Source organism: Maylandia zebra, linkage group LG4 (assembly GCF_041146795.1).
Source record: "Maylandia zebra isolate NMK-2024a linkage group LG4, Mzebra_GT3a, whole genome shotgun sequence".
Lineage (NCBI taxonomy): Eukaryota > Metazoa > Chordata > Actinopteri > Cichliformes > Cichlidae > Maylandia > Maylandia zebra.
In genome coordinates, this window is record NC_135170.1 from 4,163,351 (window position 1) to 4,189,234 (window position 25,884).

A 25,884-nucleotide genomic window follows, 5' to 3' on the forward strand; every position below is an offset into this window, starting at 1 on the left:
CTTGCAGTTTAAACCAAAGACCAACAGAGAGTTGCACTAGGGCCAAAGTAGCAGGATCATTTTCTGTATTTGACTTTTGGTTATATGCACATGTGACCTGTTGGGGGGTGCAGATGTGCAGTATCTGCACCTTATATTTATATTTTATTTTATATTATATTTTTCTCTAACATCCATAAACATGCACACTCTGGTAAAACTAATTAAAGTTAAATACTTCTTTGTAAGATGTTTAATAAAGAATGATAAAATGGAAAAGTGCCATGTGTGTAGCTAAAAATAAGCCCCAGAGCGAACGGCAAGGCTGCAGTCTGGGAACCGGCGGGGCGGTCACCGCTGGGATGTGCTTATCAGAGTGTGGAAAGTTGTGGACTTTAAAGTGTTGAACTTTGATGGATAACCAGTCGTGTCTCAGATCAAACGTGCAGAATAAAATCTTTGCCATAACTGTTGGCATGAGAGTGATGCTCATTATCCCTTCTGGCAACATTTTGAATAGCACCATCTGGTCAAGCAAGGCCATGTGACACACTGAGCTCGTGATACTGGTTTTGGGCGGCAGTGATACGGACACTACTGGACTGAAACTGGTTTGAGAGTCTGCTAAAACGACAGCATGTAAGGACACAATGACTGTGTTTTAGTAAGTGTTTACCTGTTTTACTAAATGTACTTAAGAACTGCTGAGACCGTTTATAAACCTGTGTTTAAATTTCAAGAAAAGAATGATGCATTTGCATTTCTGTATTAATAGTTGGAACCAAGGAGGAAATATGAATATGAATGCAGCTGCATCGTTTTTTGCATTCATGATGTCGTTTTATTCAAATCAGTTTGTGTTAAATGCCCCAGATAACAAATCTGTTGTCGGTTTAATTTCAGAAAGGATGGCGCCACATCATGTGATCATTACAGCATATGTACAGATCTAAATGCATTTCATGTCCTATTATAGTTTTATTCACTTCAGATTAGCATTAAAGTTGTAGCCGCGTCTTTGCCCATTATGAGCCATAAAGTTGGACACTGTTGGAGACTGTTCTGCTGGTGATAAATGAAACGAGACGATCGTTTAAAAGGATTTTATTTTGAAATCTAACACCCATGTAGAGCTAACATTGACCGTAATAACATCGTAATAACATCGTAATAACATCGTAATAACATCGTAATAACATCGTAATAACATCGTAATAACATCGTAATAACATTTTTACAGTTTGTGTAAACCCAACAGAAACCATGTTGTCCCAAAACGCTGCGTTTGTGTCCCATATGTAACACCGTGTATTATCCAACTTATTTCACATGGTTTAACTTGAACTTTAAAAACTACAATAAAGTTTTGCTGTATTACCAGTAACAAATCTTTTATATACACATTAGCTTGTTTAAAAAAACTGACTGAATTACCTCTAAACTGGTTCTAGGCTTTGTCACACTGGTCGCACTGGTGCGTGTCCATGGTCAGTAAGTGTAGGGTTGACTTAAGCTCGAGTTTGTGTAAACTGAACTGCTGCACGTATCAGCGTCTGTTGGCGTGTTTCTGGGGTCGCTGGCTGGAGGCTTTCCCAGAAAGGTCACATGCGGCGCCAGCTTGTGTGTCGCCAAGCTCGACTTCAAAGCAAAAGCCCTCCCACACTGGTCACACTTGTGTGCTTTAACTCCACTGTGGACCAGTTTATGTCTCTTTAAGTTGCTCTGATGATTAAAAGCCTTTCCGCACTCCTCACATGTGTGGGGTTTTTCTCCGCTGTGGACCATCTCATGGATTTTTAAGTGGCTCATCCGAGTAAAAGCCTTCTCACACTGGCTACATGCGTATGGTTTGACTCCTCTGTGCAGGCGCTGATGAGTTCTCAAGCTGCTCATCAAACTAAATGTCTTTCCGCACTCCTCACATATGTGGGGTTTTTCTCCGCTGTGGACCATCTTATGGGTTTGTAAGTGGCCCATCTGAGTAAAAGCCTTCTCACACTGGCTACATGCGTATGGTTTGACTCCTCTGTGTAGGCGCTGATGAGTTCTCAAGTTGCCCATCAAACTAAATGTCTTTCCACACTGGTGGCACATGTGTGGTTTGACGCCGCTGTGGCTGAGGTGATGTGTTTTTAAGTTGCTTTTCCGAGTAAAAGTCTTTCCACACTGGTCACAACTGAAGGGCTTTTCCCCACTGTGGATGCGCTGGTGTCTTCTGAGGTGAGACGGGGCATGAAACTTCTTGTTACACTGATCACACCTGTAGTGCTCAAGTAAGTTTGCACTTGAGTGAGCATCTTCAGCCAACTGAGAGCACTGAGGTGTTGGGCTCTCTTTGGCGTCTTGTTCCTACAGCAACAAAGACACAGGCAGGGAGTCAGAAGCTTAATAAGTGTTTGAGTTAAATCTTGTTTTGTCGTGCCGGCCTCTCTGCTTCGATAAGAAACATGTTTGTTGGATGATGCCCATAATAGTAACCTGTTGTGTTGTAAATTGTTTGGATGCGTTTTGGAAAAGAAAGACTGTATTATTGCATAAAATACATTTAAACAAGTGCATCGCTGATTGCATCTTGTGGACATCGGTTCTACCAGCTGATTGCCCTGCTCAGTCTTTACGCCCGACCCAACGAGGGACAATCAAATGCAGAGGGGACAGTGCGACTTCACCCGTGCACTTGCACCTCTTGCACACAGTCCTCATTTACAAAGTGCTCTGCAAATCACCCCGTCCCCGTTACAGTGCAGCGAGCCAAAAATGAACCATTTAGTCCTTGGTGTAAGACCAGGGGTGTCGAACTCCAGGCCTCGAGGGCCGGTGTCCTGCAGGTTTTAGATCTCACCCTGGGTCAGCACACCTGAATCAATTGATTAGTTAATTACCAGGAGAACTGGAAGTCATTTAACCATTTAAATCAGCTGTGTTGGAAATAAGGAAAGGTCTAAGAGGTTGAAGCCTTCGTCTTTCCATTTACTATTTTCTTTTCTTAACATGCATTTAGTTTCTCATGTTCTGGAAAACTGTAAATAATTACTAAAGGGTGGTAGTTAACAATAATCATAATGATATAATGACAATAAATGATGATCATTCATGAAAGTTGTACTGATAGACTTTTCACGTTTCCTAAAAGCAGCTCGGCCTTGGTTTGCACGGCACTTCCAGATGTGTTTATAAACTACGAACAATTTCACGTATAAAAGTCTGTAGAATGTTCGGACTCATGATTTATAAAAACGATGTTTTTCTCACCGTGTGTGAAGAAAACATTTTCTTCTTTCCAAGATGGCCGACTACGTTCCTCCGTCAGACTGCTCGACCCACCAACACCTGCCAGGAAAGAGCTTTATTAGGCTCCGGAGCCGAAATGCACATTAAAGTCACTTTACATCCAGATGACTTAGACCGTCCTAAGATAATAAACTTTTAGCCTGGTCTAGATTCTCTAGACCTCTATCATACTCACTGCCGTGTATATCCCCCCCGACGCTAATGCTAGGTTGGCCATGAAAGAACTTTCTGCAGCCATTAACAAACACAAGAATAAACACCCCGAGGCTGCTTTTATTGTTGCTGGCGACTTCAACCACACCAACTTAAAGACAGTCCTCCCCAGATTCCACCAACATGTCTCCTGCCACACCAGAGGAGACAAGACTTTAGACCATGTGTATTCCAACCTGGCTGGAGCCTACAAAGCCACACCCCTCCCCCACATTGGACAATCGGACCATCTCTCCATGTTCCTCACACCTCGGTATTCACCACTCATCCAACGTGTGAAACCTGCTGTGAGGACAATTAAAGTGTGGCCAGAGGGGACAGAGGCAGTGCTCCAGGACAGATTTAAAAACACAGACTGGAATATGTTCACCCACACAGACCTGGACCAGTACGCCTCATCTGTACTGGATTACATCTCCAAAACCACAGACAGTGTCACCACCCAGAAACGGATCACCATGTACCCCAACCAGAAGCCTTGGATGAACCGGGATGTTCGTCTCCTCCTGAAGGCCCGCAACACTGCCTTTAGGTCAGGAGATGCACACGCCTACAGTACAGCCAGGGCTAATCTAAAGAAGGGCATCAAAAAAGCCAAACACCATTACAAAAAGAAGGTAGAAGAACACTTCTCCAACTCCAACCCCCGACGCATGTAGCAAGGACTCCAGACCATCACAGACTACAGGACCACCAAACCCTCCCCCGCATCCTCTGATGTCTCCTTCCTCAACGAGCTCAACAACTTTTATGCTCGTTTTGAGCGAGGGAACCCCACAACCACAACCGAAGCAGACGTGACGCCAGACCACCAACCTCTGACTCTCTCCCCCACCGATGTAGGAGCGGTGCTGAGCAGGATCAATGTCCACAAGGCTGCAGGCCCTGATGGCATCCCCAGGCGTGTTCTCAGAGCGTGTTCTGGGGAGCTTGCAGGAGTGCTCACAGACATATTCAACCTGTCCTTGGCCCACGCTGTGGTACCGGCCTGCTTCAAATCCACCTCCATCGTCCCGATACCCAAAAACTCCAACCCATCTTGCCTCAATGATTACCGCCCAGTAGCACTCACCCCCATCATCACTAAGTGCTTAGAGCGACTGGTCCTAGCACACTTCAAATCCTGTCTCCCCCCCACCCTGGACCCCCACCAATTCGCATACCGCCAGAACAGGAGCACAGAGGATGCAGTCTCCATCGCACTGCACTCTGTCCTCTCACAGACGTTGCGAGCGGAGGCAGAAGAGAGGCAGGCGGGGAGGCCTGTGGGCACGGCTAAAGACTAGTCCGTTTAAACCACCACTCCCGATCATATTCCTCTCCAACGCCCGTTCAATCCGTTACAAACTGGATGAGATACGACTGCAGATCGCCACTCGACGGACTTTTAATAACTGTTCGTGCATGATTTTCACTGAAACCTGGCTGGACAGCGCCATTCCCGATGCGGCTATTGATCTAGCAGGCCGCACCGCCTATCGAGCCGACAGGTCTGCGGACTCGGGTAAGAAGACTGGCGGGGGGCTGTGCATCTATATTAACAACTTTTGGTGCACGAACGTCACGGTAACGGAAAGACTGCAGTACAGAGGTAGAACTGTTGGTGTTAAAGTGCCGTCCATTCTATCTCCCTCGGGAATTTTCTGCCGTTTACATCTGCGCTGTTTACATTCCACCAGATGCTAATGCTAAGCTAGCGTTAGCACAATTGAGCAGCAGCATCAATAACAGCCTGGTAGCACACCCGGACAGTGTCTTTATTGCGGCTGGGGATTTTAACCACGCGGACCTGAAATCTGTACTTCACAATTTCCACCGTAATGTGAAGTGTGCTACCAGAGGAGATAGAACGTTGGACCAGGTGTACACCAACATGGCGAATGCGTACAGAGCCCAGGCTTATCCCCACCTGGGTCTGTCAGACCATCTCTCCCTTCTGCTACACCCAATATACACACAAAAGATCAAGAGCACTGGGATTACAACCAAAACCGTGAGAACATGGCCGCAGGATGCTATTCCGATGCTTCAGGACTGTTTCCACTGCACAGACTGGGATGTATTCAAGGTGCAGGACACTGACAATCATGTCGCATTGGACAGTTACACCTCCACTGTCTTGGACTACATCTGTTTCTGTGTGGACAATGTAACAACTTGGAAACGATTCCGTGTGTTCCCTAATAATCCACCCTGGATGACACACGGAGTTCAACAACTTATTCGAACAAGGAACAACGCTTTCAAATCCGGGGACCAGGAAGCATACAGTGCTGCCAGGGCCAACCTGAGAAGAGGCATCAAGACTGCCAAGCAGCAGCACAGGAGGCGTATCGAGGCCAGGTTTGAGAACAACACAAACCCAAGGCAGGTCTGGGAGGGCATCAGGGCTATCACGGACTACAAAAGAAGAACACCATCACCCTCAGCCGACAGTTCTACTCTGGCTGAGGATCTAAATCTCTTTTATGCCCGTTTTGATAGGGAGAACACCGACCCTGTCCTGTCCCCTCTCCCCTCAACCGACCCTGCTCCAGTCCTGAGCACTCATGAGCTGAGGCGTGTGTTCCGGAGCATTAACACCAGGAAGGCGGCCGGGCCAGATGGAGTGCTGGGCCGGGTGCTAAAAGACTGTGCTGCGGACCTGGCGGACGTCTTCACCTCTATATATAACACCTCGTTGTCCTGTTCACTGGTACCATCCTGTTTCAAAGCAGCAACCATCGTTCCCATCCCAAAACAGTCAAATGTCACATGTCTGAACGATTTCAGACCTGTGGCACTCACCCCCATTCCCGCCAAATGCCTGGAGAGACTGGTCATTAAACACATCAGAGCTGCTTTTCCACCATCCCTGGACTCGCACCAGTTTGCATACAGGGAGAACCGGTCAACCGAGGATGCGATCGCCACAGTGCTGCACACATTACTGAAGCACTTGGAACACAGGAACACCTATGCACGGCTCCTCTTTGTAGACTACAGCTCGGCTTTTAATACCATCCGGCCATACAAACTCCGTCCCAAACTCCACCAACTGGGACTTAACTCCTCTCTGTGCAACTGGATTGTGGACTTCCTCACTAACCGTAGACAGAGTGTCAGAGTGGGTAAGAACACCTCTTCCACCCTTGTGGTCAACACCGGTGCCCCTCAGGGGTGTGTTCTGAGCCCTCTGCTATACACTCTCTTCACCCATGACTGTATTTCCTCCTGCGCGTCCAATCTCATTGTTAAGTTTGCAGATGACACTACAGTGCTCGGACTTATATCCAACAATGATGAGACAAACTATAGGACAGAGGTGCAACAACTAGAGTCATGGTGCCACGACAATAACTTGGTCTTAAACACCAAAAAGACCAAGGAGATCATTGTAGATTTCCGGAAGAGGGGTCATAACAACCATCTGCCTCTCTTCATTGGCAGTGAGGCGGTGGAGAGGGTGAGCAGTTTTAAATTCTTGGGGGTAACTGTGACCGAGGACCTGTCCTGGGGCAACCATATCACCTCAGTTGTACGGAAGGCCCAACAGCGCCTCTACTACCTGAGGAGACTGCGGAGCGCACACATTCCCAGATCTCTGATGTTGAACTTCTACAACTGTGCCATCAGCAGCGTTCTGACGTATGGATTTCTAGTGTGGTTCCCCAGCTGCACCAAGGCCGATCAGCAAGCACTCCAGCGGGTGGTGAAAGAAGCTGGCAGAATTATTGGAACAAGTCTGCCAGAGATCAGTAATATCTTCCCCACTCGCTGTCTGAGGAGGGTGCACAGTATCCTGCGGGACCAACATCACCCTGCGCGCCACCTTTTCCATCTGCTGCCCTCAGGGAGAAGGTACAGGTCTATACAGGCCAGAACATCCAGACTGGCCAACAGCCTGTATCCACAGGCTGTGAGGCTCCTGAACTCTCTGCCCCCCTCTCACGGACAATAACCATATCCAACTTCTTAATAGCAATGAACTGGTCTGCATTGGTGCATCATATCTTTATTCTCTTCCCCCTCCTGCCCCCCCCCCCCCTCTTTCTTAAATAGATAACTATCATATCTGATATCATATCTCACAGTACAATAATATTGAATGGGTGCATTGTTGTATTTTGTCATGTTTCTCAGGTCTTTGTCTGAATTTCTACGAACATTATTGCTAAGGATTGTCTTATTGCATTGGAGTCACACTGGGTTAAATATGTACACTTGGGTTTTAACCCTTTAAGACCTACCATAGAACCAAGTCCGCCAGAGCTTATATTATATTTTTACATGCTGTGTAGCCATTTTTGGGAGCATTTCAAGTTGCTATACATCAATACAACCATTATAGCCCAAACTTTAATAATATGTCTGCATTAAGTGCATAGTAATTACATAAATTGCAAAAAAGTGCAATAAACTACAAAAAAATTGAAAATCGGTTTTGTTTTTTTAACATATATTTCTAGTTAGAGAAATTTAAGAGGCTCATCCCTCAAAACTGTAAATACAAAAAAGTTGCACAAACTAGTTTCCCACCACAGGAAATTTATTTTGAGTGTCTTCATAGTTTTATTTTTGAAATACACCAATTTTTATATACTGCAGGAAAAACGAAAATAAATATTATAGTGCAAATTTGCAAAATAACAGCATGTGCATCAAAATAAACTATTTCCAGCAGTGCAATATGAGTCCTAAGCATCCCAGAAACGACACAGAAAGTCATAAACTCAAACATAACTTTTTAAAACACGTATAGGCTCATAAGGCCCCGATCGTAAAAAAAACTACATTTCCGCAAAATGACGTCACTTCCGGTTTCGGGCAGGTCATGTGGTCATGTGATAGTTCGCGCTGATGGACATAGGAAGTATTACAAACAGCTGATCGGATCGGCGAAGCGTGTTTCTGGAATATCATGTTTTTGTTGCTGCAAGTGATTTTTATGCAGTTTTTGCAAAGCTATATGTGGAAGGAAACTGTGACCTAGGACAAGCTGATGGCATAAGATGTAAGTACAACTCCTCCGGTTTCATATGCAAAAAAAATTATTGCGCTAGCTTACGTGGTTGCAGTGCTACCGGGATATAAAAATAGTTACGCAAAATGGAGCGTGCCCGCTCCGATCGGCTGTAAAGGGTTAAGGGGTATTTATTATTTTCTTCTTTTTTTGGGTTGTATGGAAGCCCCAAACGCAATTTCATTGTTCTTGACAATGACAATAAATAAATACTACTACTATACTACTACTACACCTGGACAACAACACCACCTACGCCAGAATGCTGTTTATAGACTTCAGTTCAGCATTCAATACAATCCACCCCTCACAACTCATCAGGAAACTGACAGACCTGGGCATCAGTTCCCTCATCTGCAAATGGTTACTGGACTTCCTGACCAACCGCCCCCAACATGTCCGGCTGGATAACCGCTGCTCATCTACCATCACAATGAACACCGGTGTACCACAAGGCTGTGTGATGAGCCCTTTCCTCTACTCCCTCTTCACCCACGACTGCAGACCTGCTGATGGTTCCAACACCATCATTAAGTTTGCAGATGACACCACGGTGATTGGCCTCATCAGTGACAACGATGAGGCCGCCTACAGGGAGGAGGTGGATCGTCTGGCTGAGTGGTGCGACACAAACAACCTGCTGCTTAACACCGAGAAGACCAAGGAGCTCATCGTGGACTACAGGAGGAATGCTGACCCACATCCACCCATCCACATTAAGGGGACGGCTGTGGAGCGTGTGAGCAGCTTCAAGTTCCTGGGAGTCCACATCTCCGAGGATCTCATCTGGACGACCAACTGCTCCAAGCTGGTCAAGAAGGCTCACCAGCGCCTCTTCTTCTTGAGGACTCTGAGGAAGAACCACCTGTCCTCAGACATCCTGGTGAACTTCTATCGTTGCACCATCGAGAGCATCCTGACCAACTGTATAACAGTCTGGTACGGGAACTGCTCTGCCTCGGACCGGAAGGCGTTGCAGAGGGTCGTGAAAACTGCCCAGCGCATCGCCGGAGCACCACTTCCTGCCATAAAAGACATCTACAGGAAGCGGTGTCTGAAAAGGGCTGGGAAAATCATCAAAGACCCCAGTCACCCATCACATGGACTCTTCACCCTCCTGCCCTCTGGGAGGCGCCACAGGAGCCTCCGGACTAAGACCACCAGGTACCGGAACAGCTTCTTCCCCACAGCTGTCAGACTCCTGAACTCTGCCTCCTGACATCTGACCCACGTTAAACTCATGGACTGAACATACACACACCCACAATGGACAACTGTACCCTCAAACACACAATAATAACATGGACTGAACCACCACTCACAACCACTAGCACTTTATATAGCCTCTGTAGAAACTATCTACACCCTCACTTATCTTAACTGCACTACTGTATAGCTCTGTGTAAATAATCATTCTGTACATACGATAATTTTTAATCCTACAACTGTTTACAACTTGCATAGTTCCCATTTCTGTATAGCTGTATATCTCAGATTCTGTAAAGTTATTTATTTCATATTCTGTATAGTTTTTCATATTTATATCCTGTTCATATCCTGTACATAGCTTGTACTCACTACAGCCTGTACATACTTATAGTTATAGAATATTCACAACATACTTCATACCGTGTACATTATAACATACCATAATAGACCCATTTCTGTAATATACTCACATATCTATATTATTGCTAATATATATTGTAATATATCTATATCACTAAAGCACTTCTGGATGGATGCAAACTGCATTTCGTTGCCCTGTACCTGTGCATGTGCAATGACAATAAAGTTGCATTCTATTCTATTCTATTAAACTGAGCTGATGGCAAGACGGAGGATCAGAGGACTTGAAGCTTTAAATAATCCCTCAAGGAGACAGGTCTAACCTTTCCTTTGAAATATCTCTGAGGTAGCATGGACAACATACACGTGCAGATGAGAAATGACACCCTGATTCAATCATTCCCTCTCTGTAAACACTTTAACTGGGAAGCCAAGCTAAAGGTTAAATGATCAGCGGCTGTAGGTTTAGCTGTGCTCGTATGCCCGGACAATCCAAATATATAAATAAAGAACTGCACACAAACACAATTACACTACTTGATCTGTTACAATCGAGCGACATTACTTGTCAGCATCTGGAATCATGGAACTCTTTGGTCACGGTGAAGGAACAGTGTGCAGGGCTGTTTTTAAAATGAGGTTTTTCACCAAGCATCCTGATGGGCTCTTCCCAAGAGTTAGTGGACAGATAGTTGGAGGTCATGTTCCCAACAAGCAGCAACTGGTGCCGAGGATGAAAGGAACCATGAATGTGCTCAAAGCTAGATTGCGAAACCGCGATATCAGAAACACATCCTGCATGTGCTGAACTTGCTTTCTAGCAAAGCACCCTGGTTTGCAGTGTCCCAGGTGTAGGCCAGCACTGAGGATTGTTCTCCAGTCACTGTACACACAGTTTAAGGGAGGACAGCAGTTCCTACTTTGAAGGTAAACCTTAAATGATCAGCAGCCATGAGTTTAGTTGTGCTCGTACAAGTTATTGTCTCCAGTGTCTCTGCGGGTCCCTAACACTCCCTCACAAACACACCTGAGCTGGGAACATACCTGAGGGAGAGCAGCAGATGACAGCATGCAGGAGACAACAAACTAATCTAAACATATAAAACAACTCCAACCAACATCAGCTTGGTGGTTACCTTTGGAGGAGCCCAGCCCATGAGCTGTGCTGTGATGACTTATGGTGAACAGGTGTGCCAACAACTAAGAGCCGAGACAGAGCCTCTTAAAGCTGTAGGACAAAAAACAGCACGTCCAGAGCACCTGAAGGCCAGAAGGTGGCAGCAGCAAACGGGTGTCAGGTACAATCTTCAGCTTCCATAGTATCTACAGATCATACACTCCTCCCTTTGCTCAGTGTTTTCACCTTCAGCACATAAATAGGCATGCACACAGCACAGATAACAAGCAACTGTGTACGGCTCTTCAAAAAGCTGGTTCTCTGATGATCCAACTCTCCATGTAAACAGAGCTTTTCATGTTATGCTACATTTTGAATTTGATTAGATGCAGAGCGTTCAAACTCAGCTTTAATGTCACTTTAAAGTGAAAATCCAAGGCACAGATGTACGGGCCTGTTGCCTTGACTCCCCTCTCCTCGTGGTACCTCCTATAGAATAGAATAGAATAGAATAGAATTCAACTTTATTGTCATTGCACATGCACAGGTACAGGGCAACGAAATGCAGTTTGCATCCATCCAGAAGTGCTTTAGTGATATAGATATATTACAATATATATTAGCAATAATATAGATATGAGTATATTACAGAAATGGGTCTATTATGGTATGTTATAATGTACACAGTATGAGGTATGTTGTGAATATTCTATAACTATAAGTATGTACAGGCTGTAGTGAGTACAAGCTATGTACAGGATATGAACAGGATATAAATATGAAAAACTATACAGAATATGAAATAAATAACTTTACAGAATCTGAGATATACAGCTATACAGAAATGGGAACTATGCAAGTTGTAAACAGTTGTAGGGTTAAAAATTATCGTATGTACAGAATGATTATTTACACAGAGCTATACAGTAGTGCAGTTAAGATAAGTGAGGGTGTAGATAGTTTCTACAGAGGCTATATAAAGTGCTAGTGGTTGTGAGTGGTGGTTCAGTCCATGTTATTATTGTGTGTTTGAGGGTACAGTTGTCCATTGTGGGTGTGTGTATGTTCAGTCCATGAGTTTAACGTGGGTCAGATGTCAGGAGGCAGAGTTCAGGAGTCTGACAGCTGTGGGGAAGAAGCTGTTCCGGTACCTGGTGGTCTTAGTCCGGAGGCTCCTGTGGCGCCTCCCAGAGGGCAGGAGGGTGAAGAGTCCATGTGATGGGTGACTGGGGTCTTTGATGATTTTCCCAGCCCTTTTCAGACACCGCTTCCTGTAGATGTCTTTTATGGCAGGAAGTGGTGCTCCGGCGATGCGCTGGGCAGTTTTCACGACCCTCTGCAACGCCTTCCGGTCCGAGGCAGAGCAGTTCCCGTACCAGACTGTTATACAGTTGGTCAGGATGCTCTCGATGGTGCAGCGATAGAAGTTCACCAGGATGTCTGAGGACAGGTGGTTCTTCCTCAGAGTCCTCAAGAAGAAGAGGCGCTGGTGAGCCTTCTTGACCAGCTTGGAGCAGTTGGTCGTCCAGGTGAGATCCTCGGAGATGTGGACTCCCAGGAACTTGAAGCTGCTCACACGCTCCACAGCCGTCCCCTTAATGTGGATGGGTGGATGTGGGTCAGCATTCCTCCTGTAGTCCACGATGAGCTCCTTGGTCTTCTCGGTGTTAAGCAGCAGGTTGTTTCTGTCGCACCACTCAGCCAGACGATCCACCTCCTCCCTGTAGGCGGCCTCATCGTTGTCACTGATGAGGCCAATCACCGTGGTGTCATCTGCAAACTTAATGATGGTGTTGGAACCATCAGCAGGTCTGCAGTCGTGGGTGAAGAGGGAGTAGAGGAAAGGGCTCATCACACAGCCTTGTGGTACACCGGTGTTCATTGTGATGGTAGATGAGCAGTGGTTATCCAGACGGACATGTTGGGGGCGGTTGGTCAGGAAGTCCAGTGACCATTTGCAGATGAGGGAACTGATGCCCAGGTCTGTCAGTTTCCTGATGAGTTGTGAGGGGTGGATTGTATTGAATGCTGAACTGAAGTCTATAAACAGCATTCTGGCGTAGGTGTTGTTGTTGTCCAGGTGTGAGAGGACAGAGTGCAGTGCGATGGAGACTGCATCCTCTGTGCTCCTGTTCTGGCGGTATGCGAATTGGTGGGGGTCCAGGGTGGGGGGGAGACAGGATTTGAAGTGTGCTAGGACCAGCTGCTCTAAGCACTTAGTGATGATGGGGGTGAGTGCTACTGGGCGGTAATCATTGAGGCAAGATGGGTTGGAGTTTTTGGGTATCGGGACGATGGAGGTGGATTTGAAGCAGGCCGGTACCACAGCGTGGGCCAAGGACAGATTGAATATGTCTGTCAGCACTCCTGCAAGCTCCCCAGAACACGCTCTGAGAACACGCCCGGGGATGCCATCGGGACCTGCAGCCTTGTGGACACTGATCCTGCTCAGCACCGCTCCTACATCGGTGGGGGAGAGAGTCAGAGGTTGGTGGTCTGGCGTCACGTCTGCTTTGGTTGTGGTTGTGGGGTTCCCTCGCTCAAAACGAGCATAAAAGTTGTTGAGCTCTATGCCTGCATCATTGGTGGGAGGGGCTAAACTAATAAGAAACAAGACTAATTTCACTTTTACGGTTTCACGTCCTGAAATCAAACCAACTTAAGAACACTTTCTGTGCACATAAGTACAGTATATCATCTGTGAGTGGAAATACTGATGTCTGTGGGGTTTTTTTACTTTCCACCGCTACACTGATGGTAGACGATGAGTTTGACTGCCAGCACTTCAACTTCATCAAATCTGTATAATTAATGTGTGTTCCTCAAACATGAGGAGCTACAAGTCAGAGAGCTTTACTGTTTCACTGACCATCAGTACAAACTGAAGTTATAAACAGGATTTTATTTTTAACCTATGGAAAAACACTGGAAGATCATTACATGTGACATGTTGTAGCTACATTGCACCGCCTAAACACGAAAGAAGCCAAGTCGTTCCAAAATGTTGCATCGTGTCATAATACATGATGTTCAGATGTTAACACACGATCCAATAGTACAACTCAACCAAACTTTAAACACTGCTAAAAATACAGCTTTACTGCAGTACTATATGTACAGATGTGTTGATTCCATGCAACAACAACAACAAAAGAAAGAAAAAAAAAATACAGTGAATACAAAAAATATACAATTTAAGATTCAAAAAGTTACCGTAGTATCAGATTTCTTTCAACTATAAATACTAAACTGCTGGGGGGGAGGGGGGGGGGGCACTTTTTCCTATAAGCAGCTAATCAATTACTTAAGAGAAGCAGTCAGTTTAATAAGCAGTTAAAAGCAGTTTTAGCTTTCACTTGGTGATCTGATTACTTTCTGGATGTTTTACTACTGGTCAGGTTCAATTGATGGGAGATCTGAATGCGCACCTCAATCAGTGGGACATTAAAACTGTTCAAAGTTAGAAACGCAAGTGACCAAATGTTCACTGTGACACTTTAGAAATTACAGATACTGCAGATCACAGAAAAGAAAAGAAGACATTTGAGTTCTAGGAACCCCCAACTCCCGGTTTTTCCTGTCTGTGGGTGACTCCATGGACTTTTAATGAGCCTCTGAGGAGAAACATCTTCCAAGTTCTTCTCAGTACTTCAGTTGGGGCCTGCTGTGAAGAAGCCGGTAAAGAACAGTGGCTACTACAGCGCTGCATGCATCTGCTTCAGTCTGCAACTAAAACAAAGACAAAGTACGTTAGGGTTGTCTGTCATTTTATGCTGGGAATAGTTCACTGGTGACACAGAGTCTAAGACAAGAGGTTAAATTCCTGGTACTCTCCCACTTTACTTAACTTCTAGGATGAGAGGTCAAATTGGCTTCATTTCAAAAACAACCGTGACCTGGACGCAGACATTACAACACATTAGAGCACTTCGCTCTCACACTGCAGGCCTACTTGTTGTTCGTGGAGTATTTAAAAGTAGAATGGGAGGCAGAGCCTTCAGTTTTCAGGCCCCTGTGCAATCAGCGCCCAGTTTGGATTTGGGAGACAGGCACCCTCTCTACTTTTAAGATCACACTTAAAACTTGAGAAGAAGAACAAAAACAGGGCCCCAGCTGAAGAGCTAACTAGTGGTAGTAAAAACAACACCTTCGCTCAGAGCCACTGGCAGCACACGGAGTTTAAAGTAGGTTCATGAGACAATCCAGTGTCATGGCAGCTTTGGAAAATGTGAATAAGGTCATAAACTGTGTTTAACAGATCTCCTCTATGATACGTATTACAGAAGCACGATGCAAGAGCAAAGAGTGGGACTTTACTGAAGGAGGGGAACAAAGAAAATCATCTCAGCAAGCCACACAATTTGAGGGGAGCTGTCCAACAGCCAAAATTAGTCTGGCAGAAAAGACAGTTTTGAAGAGTATGCAGTGGCTGCGTAACCTTTATCCTGTGTGGAGCTCTTTGCAGCGGTTTAATCACACTTTTCAGATTTGAATGGTCTCTAAACTGGTTTTATGCTTTCCCCACACTGGTCACAGGACCATCTTAATCTGTGTGTGTTCTTCTAGCGTTGCTGGCTGGCTAAGAGTCTGTCCACAAAAGGTCACAGCAAAATGTCTTACTCCCAGAGTGGGACAGCTGATGTCTCCTCAAGCTTGGCAGCCAGGTAAAAGCCAGCCCGCACTCGTCACAGACGTGTGGTTTAATTCCACTGTGGAGGAGTCGATGCCTTTCCAAGATGCTCATCTGATTGAAAGTCTTCCCACACTGCTCACACGTGTACGGTCTGAGCCCACTGTGGATGACTCGATGCCTTTTTAAGCTGCTGCTCCGACAAAAAGAAGTCCCACACTCGTCACAGCGATACAGTTTTACATCTGCGTGGATCCGTTTGTGTACTGTGAGGCGACTCTTGGTAGCAAAAGTCCTTTCACACTGATCGCAAGTGTGGGATTCATCTCCGCTGGTCGTTGGGCGAGCATCCTCGGCCTCCTGAGAGCATTCCCCGCCCGGGTCTGTTTGTCCCTATAGCGACAAAGACACAGCTGTCATGGAGCAAGCTTAATGAGTTAAACCATGTGCAGACGTGTTAGTGCCTCCATAGGATTTAAGTTCTACTGAAAATGTTTTATTCTTGTTGCGTGCTGTGCAAAGAGCGAGCCAAGTATGCTGTTTGTCTGTTACTTAATCACGTCTTTGTGTTGCTGTCTCACCATTTGTAAATAAGCCATTTTTTGCCTTCTTCAGTGGCTGAGCTGGACTAAGATGGCCGACAGCGTTCCTCTGCTCTTCCGTCGCACTCTTTTCACCTCCCAACACCTGTGGAAAAACTGATTTTAATTGGGCCAGTTTCACAGCCTAGTCCCAGAATAAAACGCACATTACCGACATTTTACAAAGATTTAGTCTGTTCTGGATTAAATCAAGATGACTGCAAGATGTAGGATTAAAAACCAGTAAGGACAGCGCCACTGAGCAGGGAAGTCACTCGGATCAGTGAGGAAATGCTACGTCCTGATGAAGAGGATCAGCTTTCTGGGACTCCCTTACCTTGATGATTGCGCGTGCCAGGAGGCAGCTTTAACATTTCTTTCCCCACATTCGTTGTCAGTGTGGACAACATACGATATCTAAGTGAACTGCACAGAAACCGAAAGAGTCCCGCCGCACAAATACTGGATTTGTTAACTGAACTAATGTTTTGATTAAAAGCTTCTCAGCATCTGGAATTCTACGATTCTACGATCTTCAGAAGAGCTGGACGTCATGTCCCTGACAAGCATCAAGATGCTGATGCTGAGGATGTAGGAGGCGAAGAACTGGATTAAATTTGACTTCCCGGTTGTGTGCAATCACTAAATTAAAAAGGCAGACACTTGCGTGTTGGCAAGGTCCGACTCAACTTCAGGATTTTGCACACAAGCAAGGAAAAACAGCAGATGAGTCACAGCAACTCCATATATTCAGACAAACAACATGTTTGCAACGTAGTGATGGTGACTCTCTGCAGTTACAAAACATAGCTCACAGTCTGCTTTATTAATTCTGTCATTGCAGCTGCTGCTGTACTGGATACAGCTGAACTGTGTGGTTCCCATCACACTGACCTGTCTTTCTCATTTCTCACTCAGGAAATCCACAGATCCCCGAGTGTGAACTTCAACTGCTGTTACAGAGGTCTTATCTTCTTCACGACATCCCTCTGACTTCTTCTCTTATTATTTAGAAAGCATTCATTAACTTCAGGATCTGGCATTAACCATGATGGCAAACAAGGAGACTACCATGCAGTCATAGTAAAGCTGTGAGTTGATTCTGTGGTCTTTTCTCCAAAGACACCTGAGCTACAAATATTCAAGAGGTAAACTAATCTAAACATGCAAAAGAACTCCAGCAAATGTAAACTGGGTGTTTACCTTAGAAGGAGCTCAGGCCCACCAACTCAGAGAAGCTCTGCTGTGAAGCAGCTTCGAATCCCAGAGAGATCTTTGGTGGATGAACTGCTGTGCTCACTGATGATTATGGAGAACAGGTGTGCCAACAGGTTAGCACCGTGAAGGAGCCTCTTAAAGGAGCTACGTTAAAAACCTGGAGAAAACAGTCAGAACATGCAAGTACACAGAACTGAAACAGTAAACTAAAAACTCAGTCCCCTTGAGGCTAATATGTGGAAACAGGAAATAGTTGTCAGCACTGAAGCTCCAGCTATAAATGATGTAAATCACTGGAGAAATACCAGCTTTCTGGGTTTTAATGTCAAAAGGTCATTAATGGCTCTATAAACCTGGATTGACCTGACTGATCTAGGCTCTAAGGATCTAGGCTCCCTCCTTCTTTACCAGACATTCAAATTACTTTGTAATCTCTTGAGTAGCATCTCCATGATGAGCAGACAGGCAATTAAAAGTCTTGATATTGCTAATCTAAGACTGCCATACAAACGTTAACATAATAACCATTCCTCCCAGTAACCATTCCTCGCAGGTGCTCAGGGACCTTGTGGGTTAGAGTTCTGGTTTCAGCCAGATCATATACTGGAAACTCCAAAGTGCTGTGACATGAAATCCTTATTTGAGCAAATGTTTTCCATGAGGGTTATAAACATGCAGAATTCCTCACCAGTAGAACTCAAACTGGACCCAGACGGTTTCACTTTGAATGAATTATTATTGCTGCATCTGTGTCTATACATTGATGTGTTTGACTTTTGTGTTTTTAATGTACATTTTACAGATAATGTATGTTATTGACATGTCTTTGTTTAAAAGCCCAACTAGGAGACAACAGTGCAAACGACCTTTGAATCTAAATGCTTGAAATGGTTGCAGTAACATTCTGATCACTATAATAAAAGTAAAACATACATAAAAATAAAAGGAGACATACAACTGCAGTCCTTGTGTCTTTCTGACTAATTATTTAATCTGACTTGGTTTTCGTGTTGCTGCAGTACCAGCAGATAACCACCAGAGGGCGCGCTGACATTATGTGACCGACTGAATGTGCACGTGGCCATTTTTCATTTCTGTCTTTTAGATGGGTTTCTGACTGTTTTTTTAAAGTCCACTTGTTTTTGTTGATGATAGTCAAATTTCTCTCTGACCCTGCTTCTGCTGGAGGCTTCTTCCTGTTAAGGGGGATTTTTTCCTTCGCACTGTCGCCAAGTGCTTGCTTAAAGGAGCCTTACATCACCAAGCACAACCTAAAGCGTCAGCTGCAGTGGTGTAAAGCACACCCCTGGACTCTAGAGCAGTGAAGACCTGTTCTCTGGAATAACCAATCACACTTCTGAGTCTGGCAATCTGATGGATAAGTCTGGGTTTGGCGGTTGCCGTTTGGTGGAGGGGAATTACGGTGTGCAGTTGTTTTTCAGGACCTGGGCTCGGCCCCTTTGTTCCAGTGAGAGGAACTCTTAATGCTTCAGCATACCAAAACATTTTTGGACAATTTCATACCCCCAACTTAGTGGGAACAGTTTGGAGATGGTCCCTTCTTGTTCCAACATGACTACGAACCAGTTCATATCAACAAATGTATTTTGTTTGGGGCATGAAATCATCATCAGTGAATCGGGGCTATACAGACCTTACCTTGGCTTTATCGCTTTATTGACTTTGACAACATGTCCACTCTTACCGGTTTCTTTTTTCTTACTCTCCTAACTTTAACTTGATAACATTTCAGGTTAAGTGTGTTTTGAATCTGCACGCTGATATGTGTCATGAAATGAACTCCTCCCCTTCATTCAGCCAGAGCAAGTCTTATTTATCAATGATAAGCAGCGCCTCTGTGCTGTGCCATACTGCAAATGTTCGCGCCGGTCTGATAGCAAGTAAATACAGGGCCAGTACTGCCGATAGTACTGATACTTCAGAAAACATTTTAATGTCCAGTAAACCACTGTTGTCTTTACTTTCCGCAATAATTTGTTAATACAACGAAAACACAAATGAATCTGTATGCTTTTAAGATAAAAAACAAACAAACAAACAAACAAACAAACTGAATTTAATTCATTTTTTTTCTCATCCCATTTCTTTATGGAGGAGTCACTCCTGTAGAACACACTTCTGTCCAGCAGGTGGCGACAAATCGCCAACGGACTGAACAGAACAAGGAAACGCCTTAGAAGTGACGTCACTCGTGTAGCAGCCACAAACAGGAAGAAAACATCCAGCTGTTATCAAAGCACGGAGAGCTCTGGTTAGCGTAGCAACCCTTGTAGCAGTGGCTCCGTAATGAAACGGCTTTGAGAGTCGGGAATAAACCAGTGCTTTATCATGCTGTGTCCGCAGTGGTGACTGTATCGAGTGACACTCAAGGAATTTAATTGTGTTCGGCTTTCCTCCGGTCCGAGTGTAGAAACAAGGTACGTTAGCTTAGCATCAGAGCGCTAGCTAGCGGCAGCTAACACTAGCCTGTGTGCTGTACGCTGAAATGTGGTTAAACCTGCGGACACAAGAGTGACACTGTTGATACCAGTGGCAGCATGCTCCGTTTCTGCCGGGATGTTACGTAAATAAAGAAATAACATCACTGTTTTCGTATTTACAAGAACTTGAGAGGTTTGTGTACACGACTGCTAATGGTCACTTCACTTTTTATGGGCAACCTTATTTGATGCCTATTACATATTTGCGTTTAATTTTCTGGGGTTTTTTACGTCATAATTGCGTTTCATTCTGCTGGTCCGTTTAAATGTGTGTCATTCTAACCTTTATAAATGTCAGTAATGCGTGTTAATTGTGCGAGGGCTTACCTGACTTCTCTTTGTTATCTAGAACTGCACAATAGCAGAGGTCTGCATGCCTCAGTGTTAGTCAGTACCTTGTACTTAATTGTAAAGGGTGTTGTTGTTTTTTAGTCTGCTTTTGCAGTCTCACCATCTCTCCTGTGCACATTGTTGGAACCTGCAGGTGTGAATGAGTGACGTGGTGCCTCCCACAGCCCTCAGTGAAGTCCAGCTCCGCTTCCTTTGCCACGATGACATAGAGAACGTTAAGCTGCTCTGTGGTGATTGGTTCCCAATCGAGTAAGTTATCATACTGAGAGTGTCATTGGCCGAGATTTGTGTGTATAGGAACTGTCTTTGTTTCATTGTTATTGACTGGCATAAATGGACTGAATGCCCAGTGAGCTAACAAGTAGCGGCCCATAAGTTAAGCAGACCTTCTGGAGTCTGAGTAATAGTCTGATATGAGACTATATGACGTTTGGTTCCAGGTACCCAGACTCATGGTATCAGGACATCACCTCCAACAAGAAGTTCTTCTCCCTCGCTGCCACCTACAGAGGAGGCATCGTGGGAATGATTGTGGCCGAGATCAAAGGTCGGACCAAAGTACACAAAGAGGTAAGAGGTTCAGTTTGGATGTGCCATCTCTCGCTCAGAAAGTGTAACATGTTGTCAGTCCAGTCAAAGGTGCAGTATAATATTTTTAATGTTTTGCAGCAGCAGCTAGAAAGAGACACGTTCTTAATGTGGATTTCCTCCAAAATATGACATTGTGTTCTCTGGACATAGTGTCACTGAGTGTGTGAATGTCTGCTGCTGCTTAGAGATGTCATAAGTAGATCACTGACATAGTCGACTGTTTTCAGTGCACTGCTTTGGCAAAAAGGATACCTTTGGTAAAGATGGGTTCATTAGCCCGAAATATAGGAGAAGAGGGTAATGAGAAAGAAACTGATGAAAGAAGAGCTGTAACTTGTGGTCTTTTTTTGATTTTGTGTAAACGAAGTGCAATGGATTTGATTTTGCTTTGATCGGGATCAATGTTATCTCGTTTGAATGAGTTTAGACTATAAGCTCCAAACTTGAATGTGCAGTATGCAAATTTCTGGCATGTTTTCAATGTGATATTTCCAACATCTGAGAAATCGGTACGATTAACTTAAGATAACAAAGCTTGAAGAAGTGTCGTTTTTATTCTGTCACCCACTGTGGACGTTGAAATAATCAACTTGTGTATATGTCTGTTTCTTTCTATGTATGCGTGTTAGGATGGAGACATCCTGGCCTCCAGTTTCCCCGTGGACACACAGGTAGCCTACATCCTCAGCCTGGGAGTGGTCAAAGAGTTCAGGAAACATGGCATAGGTAAACAGACACACTGTTTGCAGTTGTGGCTAAAACCAAAGGCTTTATGTACAAGACAAACACAGCCTCTAGGTCTGAAATGTGAAGCCAGGGCACGAGTGCCTTAAACCTGATGGTCAGAAAATGCAATGAATAATTTCCCTTTAAACTAATCTGGGGTTATACAACCTCCATGCCATTTAGGCTGAGGAAGTCCAGTTTATACAATTTTATTTGTGTTTTGTTACATTTTAACATTTTTTGGCTTACTAGCTTTTTTTACGTGTACTAGAACAGTCCTCTTTTTCTTTTTTTTCTTCTTTATCTTCTTTCACCACCACTAGCCACAGCAGATGGCTCCGCCCCTTCCTGAAGCTTCTGCTGGAGGTCTCTTCCTGTTAAAAGGGAGTTTTTCCTTCCCACAGTCATAGATGGTGCTTATGGGGGATTATCAGATTGTTGGATTTGGGTCTTTTCCTTACAATATAAAGCCACCTCAGGTGACTGTTATGAGTTGGCACTATATAAATTACATTTAATTGAATTGAAAAGTACGTAAAGAAAACACATCCAGTAACATCTCGAAGTCACAACACCAAGATGAGGCAAAAACTGTTCAGAACTAATTTAACACCCTTTATTCAGTTAGCAAGAATCTGAACGAATCGCGGGTTAGACACTGTCTCATCAAAGACATTAATGATTTGATCTGTTGAGTCACATGTTGGAACTACGCTCAAAACTCATCTGCTGTGAGACTTGATGTAAATTTGATGTTGCAGTACATTAATATTGATTGAAACGATTCAGGCTCACTGCTGCTGGACAGTTTGAAGGAGCACATATCGACGACAGCCCAGGACCACTGTAAGGCAATCTACCTACACGTTCTCACCACGAACAACACTGCCATCAACTTCTACGAGAACAGGGACTTCAGGCAGCACCACTACCTACCCTACTACTACTCCATCCGAGGCGTCCTCAAAGATGGATTCACATATGTGCTCTACATCAACGGGGGTCATCCACCCTGGACAATATTATATCCTTTTTTGGAAGCAGGAAAATACTTCACTTACTCACTGTTATTTCATTTCCTCTGGGCCATACTTGTCCTGATGTTGCAGGAGAAAAAGTAAATGTTGCATTGTTTCTTTTTCCTTGACTTCCTGTCCCACTGATTATATCCAGCACATCGGTTCAACCCTGGCCAGCCTGAGCCCCTGCTCCATCCCTCAGAGGCTGTACCGACAGGCCCAGTCCCTGCTGCGCTCGCTGCTCCCCTGGTCCAATATCGCCTCCAAGACCGGCATCCAGTACAGCAGAACAATGTGACACAGCATGGTGAGTGGGGCTTATGGTGACACATGTCACCCACATTATTAAATATTAAATTAATTCATCTGACTGGTTTTGTTTTCCTTTCTGTTTTTCAGTCACACAGATGTTCCCGTCAGTCTTCCCCTGTACACGCCGAGATGTACACGCACACTCACATTCTCCTACAGCTTTCCACACCCTGTGTGACACACAGGACCTCAGGTTCAACCTGCATTTGACCGTTCACATATTTCAGCGCCCACTGATTTACAGGGTTTGTTTCACTGCAGCGTCATGAAATGTGCAGTGTTGTTTTCACACTGACAGACAGTGGGAGTTACGGTTACAAACCACTGTTTTCTTGATTTAATCAGATCCTCTACTCGCCCATATATACATATCACACTGTCCCATTTGTGCTCCAGCTGTAATCTGAGTGTAGCCGAGCGGTGGCAGCCTCCCTTAGAGGCCAGGCAGCAGCGCGGAGTGGAGGACCTGCTTCAGATACGTCAACCCTGATGCACAAACGGCAAACACAGGTTGTATTTTTGATGTGGAAAGGGTGTAACACACACACTGGGAACCAAACAGAGACTACAGGTTCAGCCGATCGTCCTGCCTCCCTTCATCCTGTCCACCACTGTCAGAGACTATGTACACTGTTGTATATTATATATACTAAGATAATATATACATTGCTCTCAATATGTGTGTCTATTCTATGCTGTTAGTAGGACTAGCTGGAAGATAACCCATCCCTGTCTCTTTTACGAGTATACACTGAATCGGGAAGTAGATAAGAATAAAGGTGATTATAGAAAGGAAACTTTGAGGGACAGTTCAGTCAGATTTATTTCATTTTTCTTCACAACATTCATGAAATTGGCACTCTGTTGTAATTGTAATGGTAACGTACGGTCACATTTCTAAGCAAACAAAAAAAGGACTCTGCATTGTTTCTCTTGTATGATCCAGATGGGAATGAGAGAGAGTAGCTTGGGTGCTTATTTTAGGGGTTTTTTAATGTAACTGGCTGCAGCCCAGTTGGTCTGTGACGTTGCTGCTAATGTAGAGAAATGTTTGTTCAGATTGTTTTCTTTTTTTAATTTGTCCCAGGTTAAATTTTTATGTCGGCCTGTAGAAGAGCTGAAGAAAAACATCGTCCACCACACGTGCCTGCATGCATGCAGGTGTGTACGTATAAGCACACAGAGTCCCAAAATTAGAACCTAGCAAGTGCCAAAGTTTGGGGGTGAAAGACAAATATCGCTGATTAATGTTGTCAGAAAGCAGCGGTGAGGTTTCTTCATTTTGTTAGAGCTCCGTTGGACTTTACACAAAACCTGCTCCACTGTATCAGAGAGCAACAATGTTTGATTTGGTACATGGCACAGCACTGAATGAGGTCAGGGGGACTGTGAAAACAAAAACATAATCACAGTTCGGGTGTTCATCTCTCACTTCACCAGCCCCGAGGGTTTCTGAAAACATCTGACATTGTTTATGCAATAAATTTGTGTCATCTGAGCGATTGTAAAACCTGAGTCAGTCGGAGTTGCCCTGCTGTAGGACGACAGTGTTCTATTGTTTTCATTGTGATTGTCTTATTATCATAAACTTGAGCCTTGTTTTCATTCCAAGCAGGCCCTGTTTCAGTGGTTTGTGTCTCAGTGTTCCGCTTCATTGCCATTGAAGACGTGTGAATGAGTCGAGCTAAAACAAACAGCATCCTAACGCTTCCAACAGTGCAGCTTGAGGTCAGCCTCTGACTTTTCTGATTCCCACACTCTGGGCTTCCTCTTTAAACAAACAGCTAAAGCTTCTCAAGTCAAAGACAACACTGACAGAATCATTGGGTTAATCTTCCCATTGGATCTTGGACCAGAGTTGAAAAATGCACTATAAATATTTTGGTGAGCTAAATATTGTGTACACGTTAAACACATTTTTAAATGCCTCTGTGTTAGATCCTCGTGACCTGCAGGGTTCAGCAGTACTGACTAAGATGAAGTCAGTGGAGACAACACTGACCTGAAGCGTGGCAGACACAGTGCTGAACGATGGGAATTCAGCAGACACGACAGATTCTTTCACAAAAGGCTCTCAGAAGACCTGAGTCCTTGTTTCAAAAAGCATGAATCCTGCTATCAGTGTGATATGCACCACTGCACCGCTAACTGAGGCACATTATGCTATATTAGAGCTATAAGACTTAATAAATAGTAGTTCATACTTATTGTGGGTTGTGTATGTATGCGTCAGTGCTTTGCTAATGTGCGACCTGAAGCCTGGTGCCATACGTTCACAAGAGAAGCATTAACATCCTGCCAAAATGTTGCTTATGGAGTCCTGAAGTACTGATGCAGAAGCAGATGATGGGAAATGGGCTGCTTTTCTCATTAAGCTTCATTCATTTTTAATATAGAGTGCGTATAAAATGGCTCTGCGTGGTCACAGCACTATTAAGAGGTTTCTGCACATGGTTTAATAATTGGTTATTAAAATGGTTTTGAGCTATAACACATGGGTGAGATCATCGTCCTCTGCACTGGTTGTGTTTGTGTTACTTAGCCGATTGATGCTCTTTGGGCAACAGGAGGACCCACTCAGAGCCGATGTTTCCCCTGAAATGTTTCACCCGACTGTAAGAGTAACACAACTGAAAGCATGCGGCAGCAGTCAACCAACATTAGGCTTTCCTGAGAGAGAGAAACGTGAGGTGGTAGAAGTCGTGCTCAATATTTTAGATCAGCTTTAAAATTAGATTACAGTTAAAAAAGACTGTGTGTTGTGTGGTTAAGTTGGATGGTTCT

The 25,884-nt window shown here is 44.5% G+C and overlaps 2 protein-coding genes and 1 non-coding gene across 4 annotated transcripts; 1 reads left to right on the forward strand and 2 right to left on the reverse strand.

The window, feature by feature from the left end:
- Positions 1 to 1,067: 1,067 nt before the first annotated feature.
- On the reverse strand, positions 1,068 to 11,332 carry LOC112434687 (uncharacterized). Of its 2 annotated transcripts, none has more exons than XM_076882867.1 (3): positions 11,191 to 11,332; positions 3,232 to 3,309; positions 1,068 to 2,328 (listed from the first exon to the last, which is right to left on the reverse strand). In XM_076882867.1, the coding sequence occupies exons 2-3, from the start codon at positions 3,247 to 3,249 to the stop codon at positions 1,468 to 1,470; spliced, it is 879 nt and encodes a 292-aa protein (XP_076738982.1). In that variant the 5' UTR covers positions 3,250 to 3,309; positions 11,191 to 11,332; the 3' UTR covers positions 1,068 to 1,467. The 2 variants fall into 2 exon arrangements, with proteins under 2 accessions (XP_076738982.1, XP_076738983.1); XM_076882868.1 differs by having other exon boundaries at positions 11,099 to 11,238.
- A 2,549-nt stretch (positions 11,333 to 13,881) lies between these two features.
- On the reverse strand, positions 13,882 to 20,443 carry LOC101463640 (uncharacterized). Its single transcript, XR_013098231.1, has 5 exons — positions 20,429 to 20,443; positions 17,586 to 17,757; positions 16,383 to 16,488; positions 15,792 to 16,194; positions 13,882 to 14,900 (listed from the first exon to the last, which is right to left on the reverse strand). It is a non-coding gene; the product is annotated as an uncharacterized LOC101463640 (transcript).
- naa60 (N-alpha-acetyltransferase 60, NatF catalytic subunit) lies at positions 19,818 to 23,323 on the forward strand. Its single transcript, XM_004575915.3, has 7 exons — positions 19,818 to 20,038; positions 20,586 to 20,701; positions 20,893 to 21,022; positions 21,673 to 21,769; positions 22,559 to 22,793; positions 22,930 to 23,095; positions 23,188 to 23,323. The coding sequence occupies exons 2-6, from the start codon at positions 20,592 to 20,594 to the stop codon at positions 23,084 to 23,086; spliced, it is 729 nt and encodes a 242-aa protein (XP_004575972.1). The 5' UTR covers positions 19,818 to 20,038; positions 20,586 to 20,591; the 3' UTR covers positions 23,087 to 23,095; positions 23,188 to 23,323.
- The last annotated feature ends 2,561 nt before the right edge of the window (positions 23,324 to 25,884 follow it).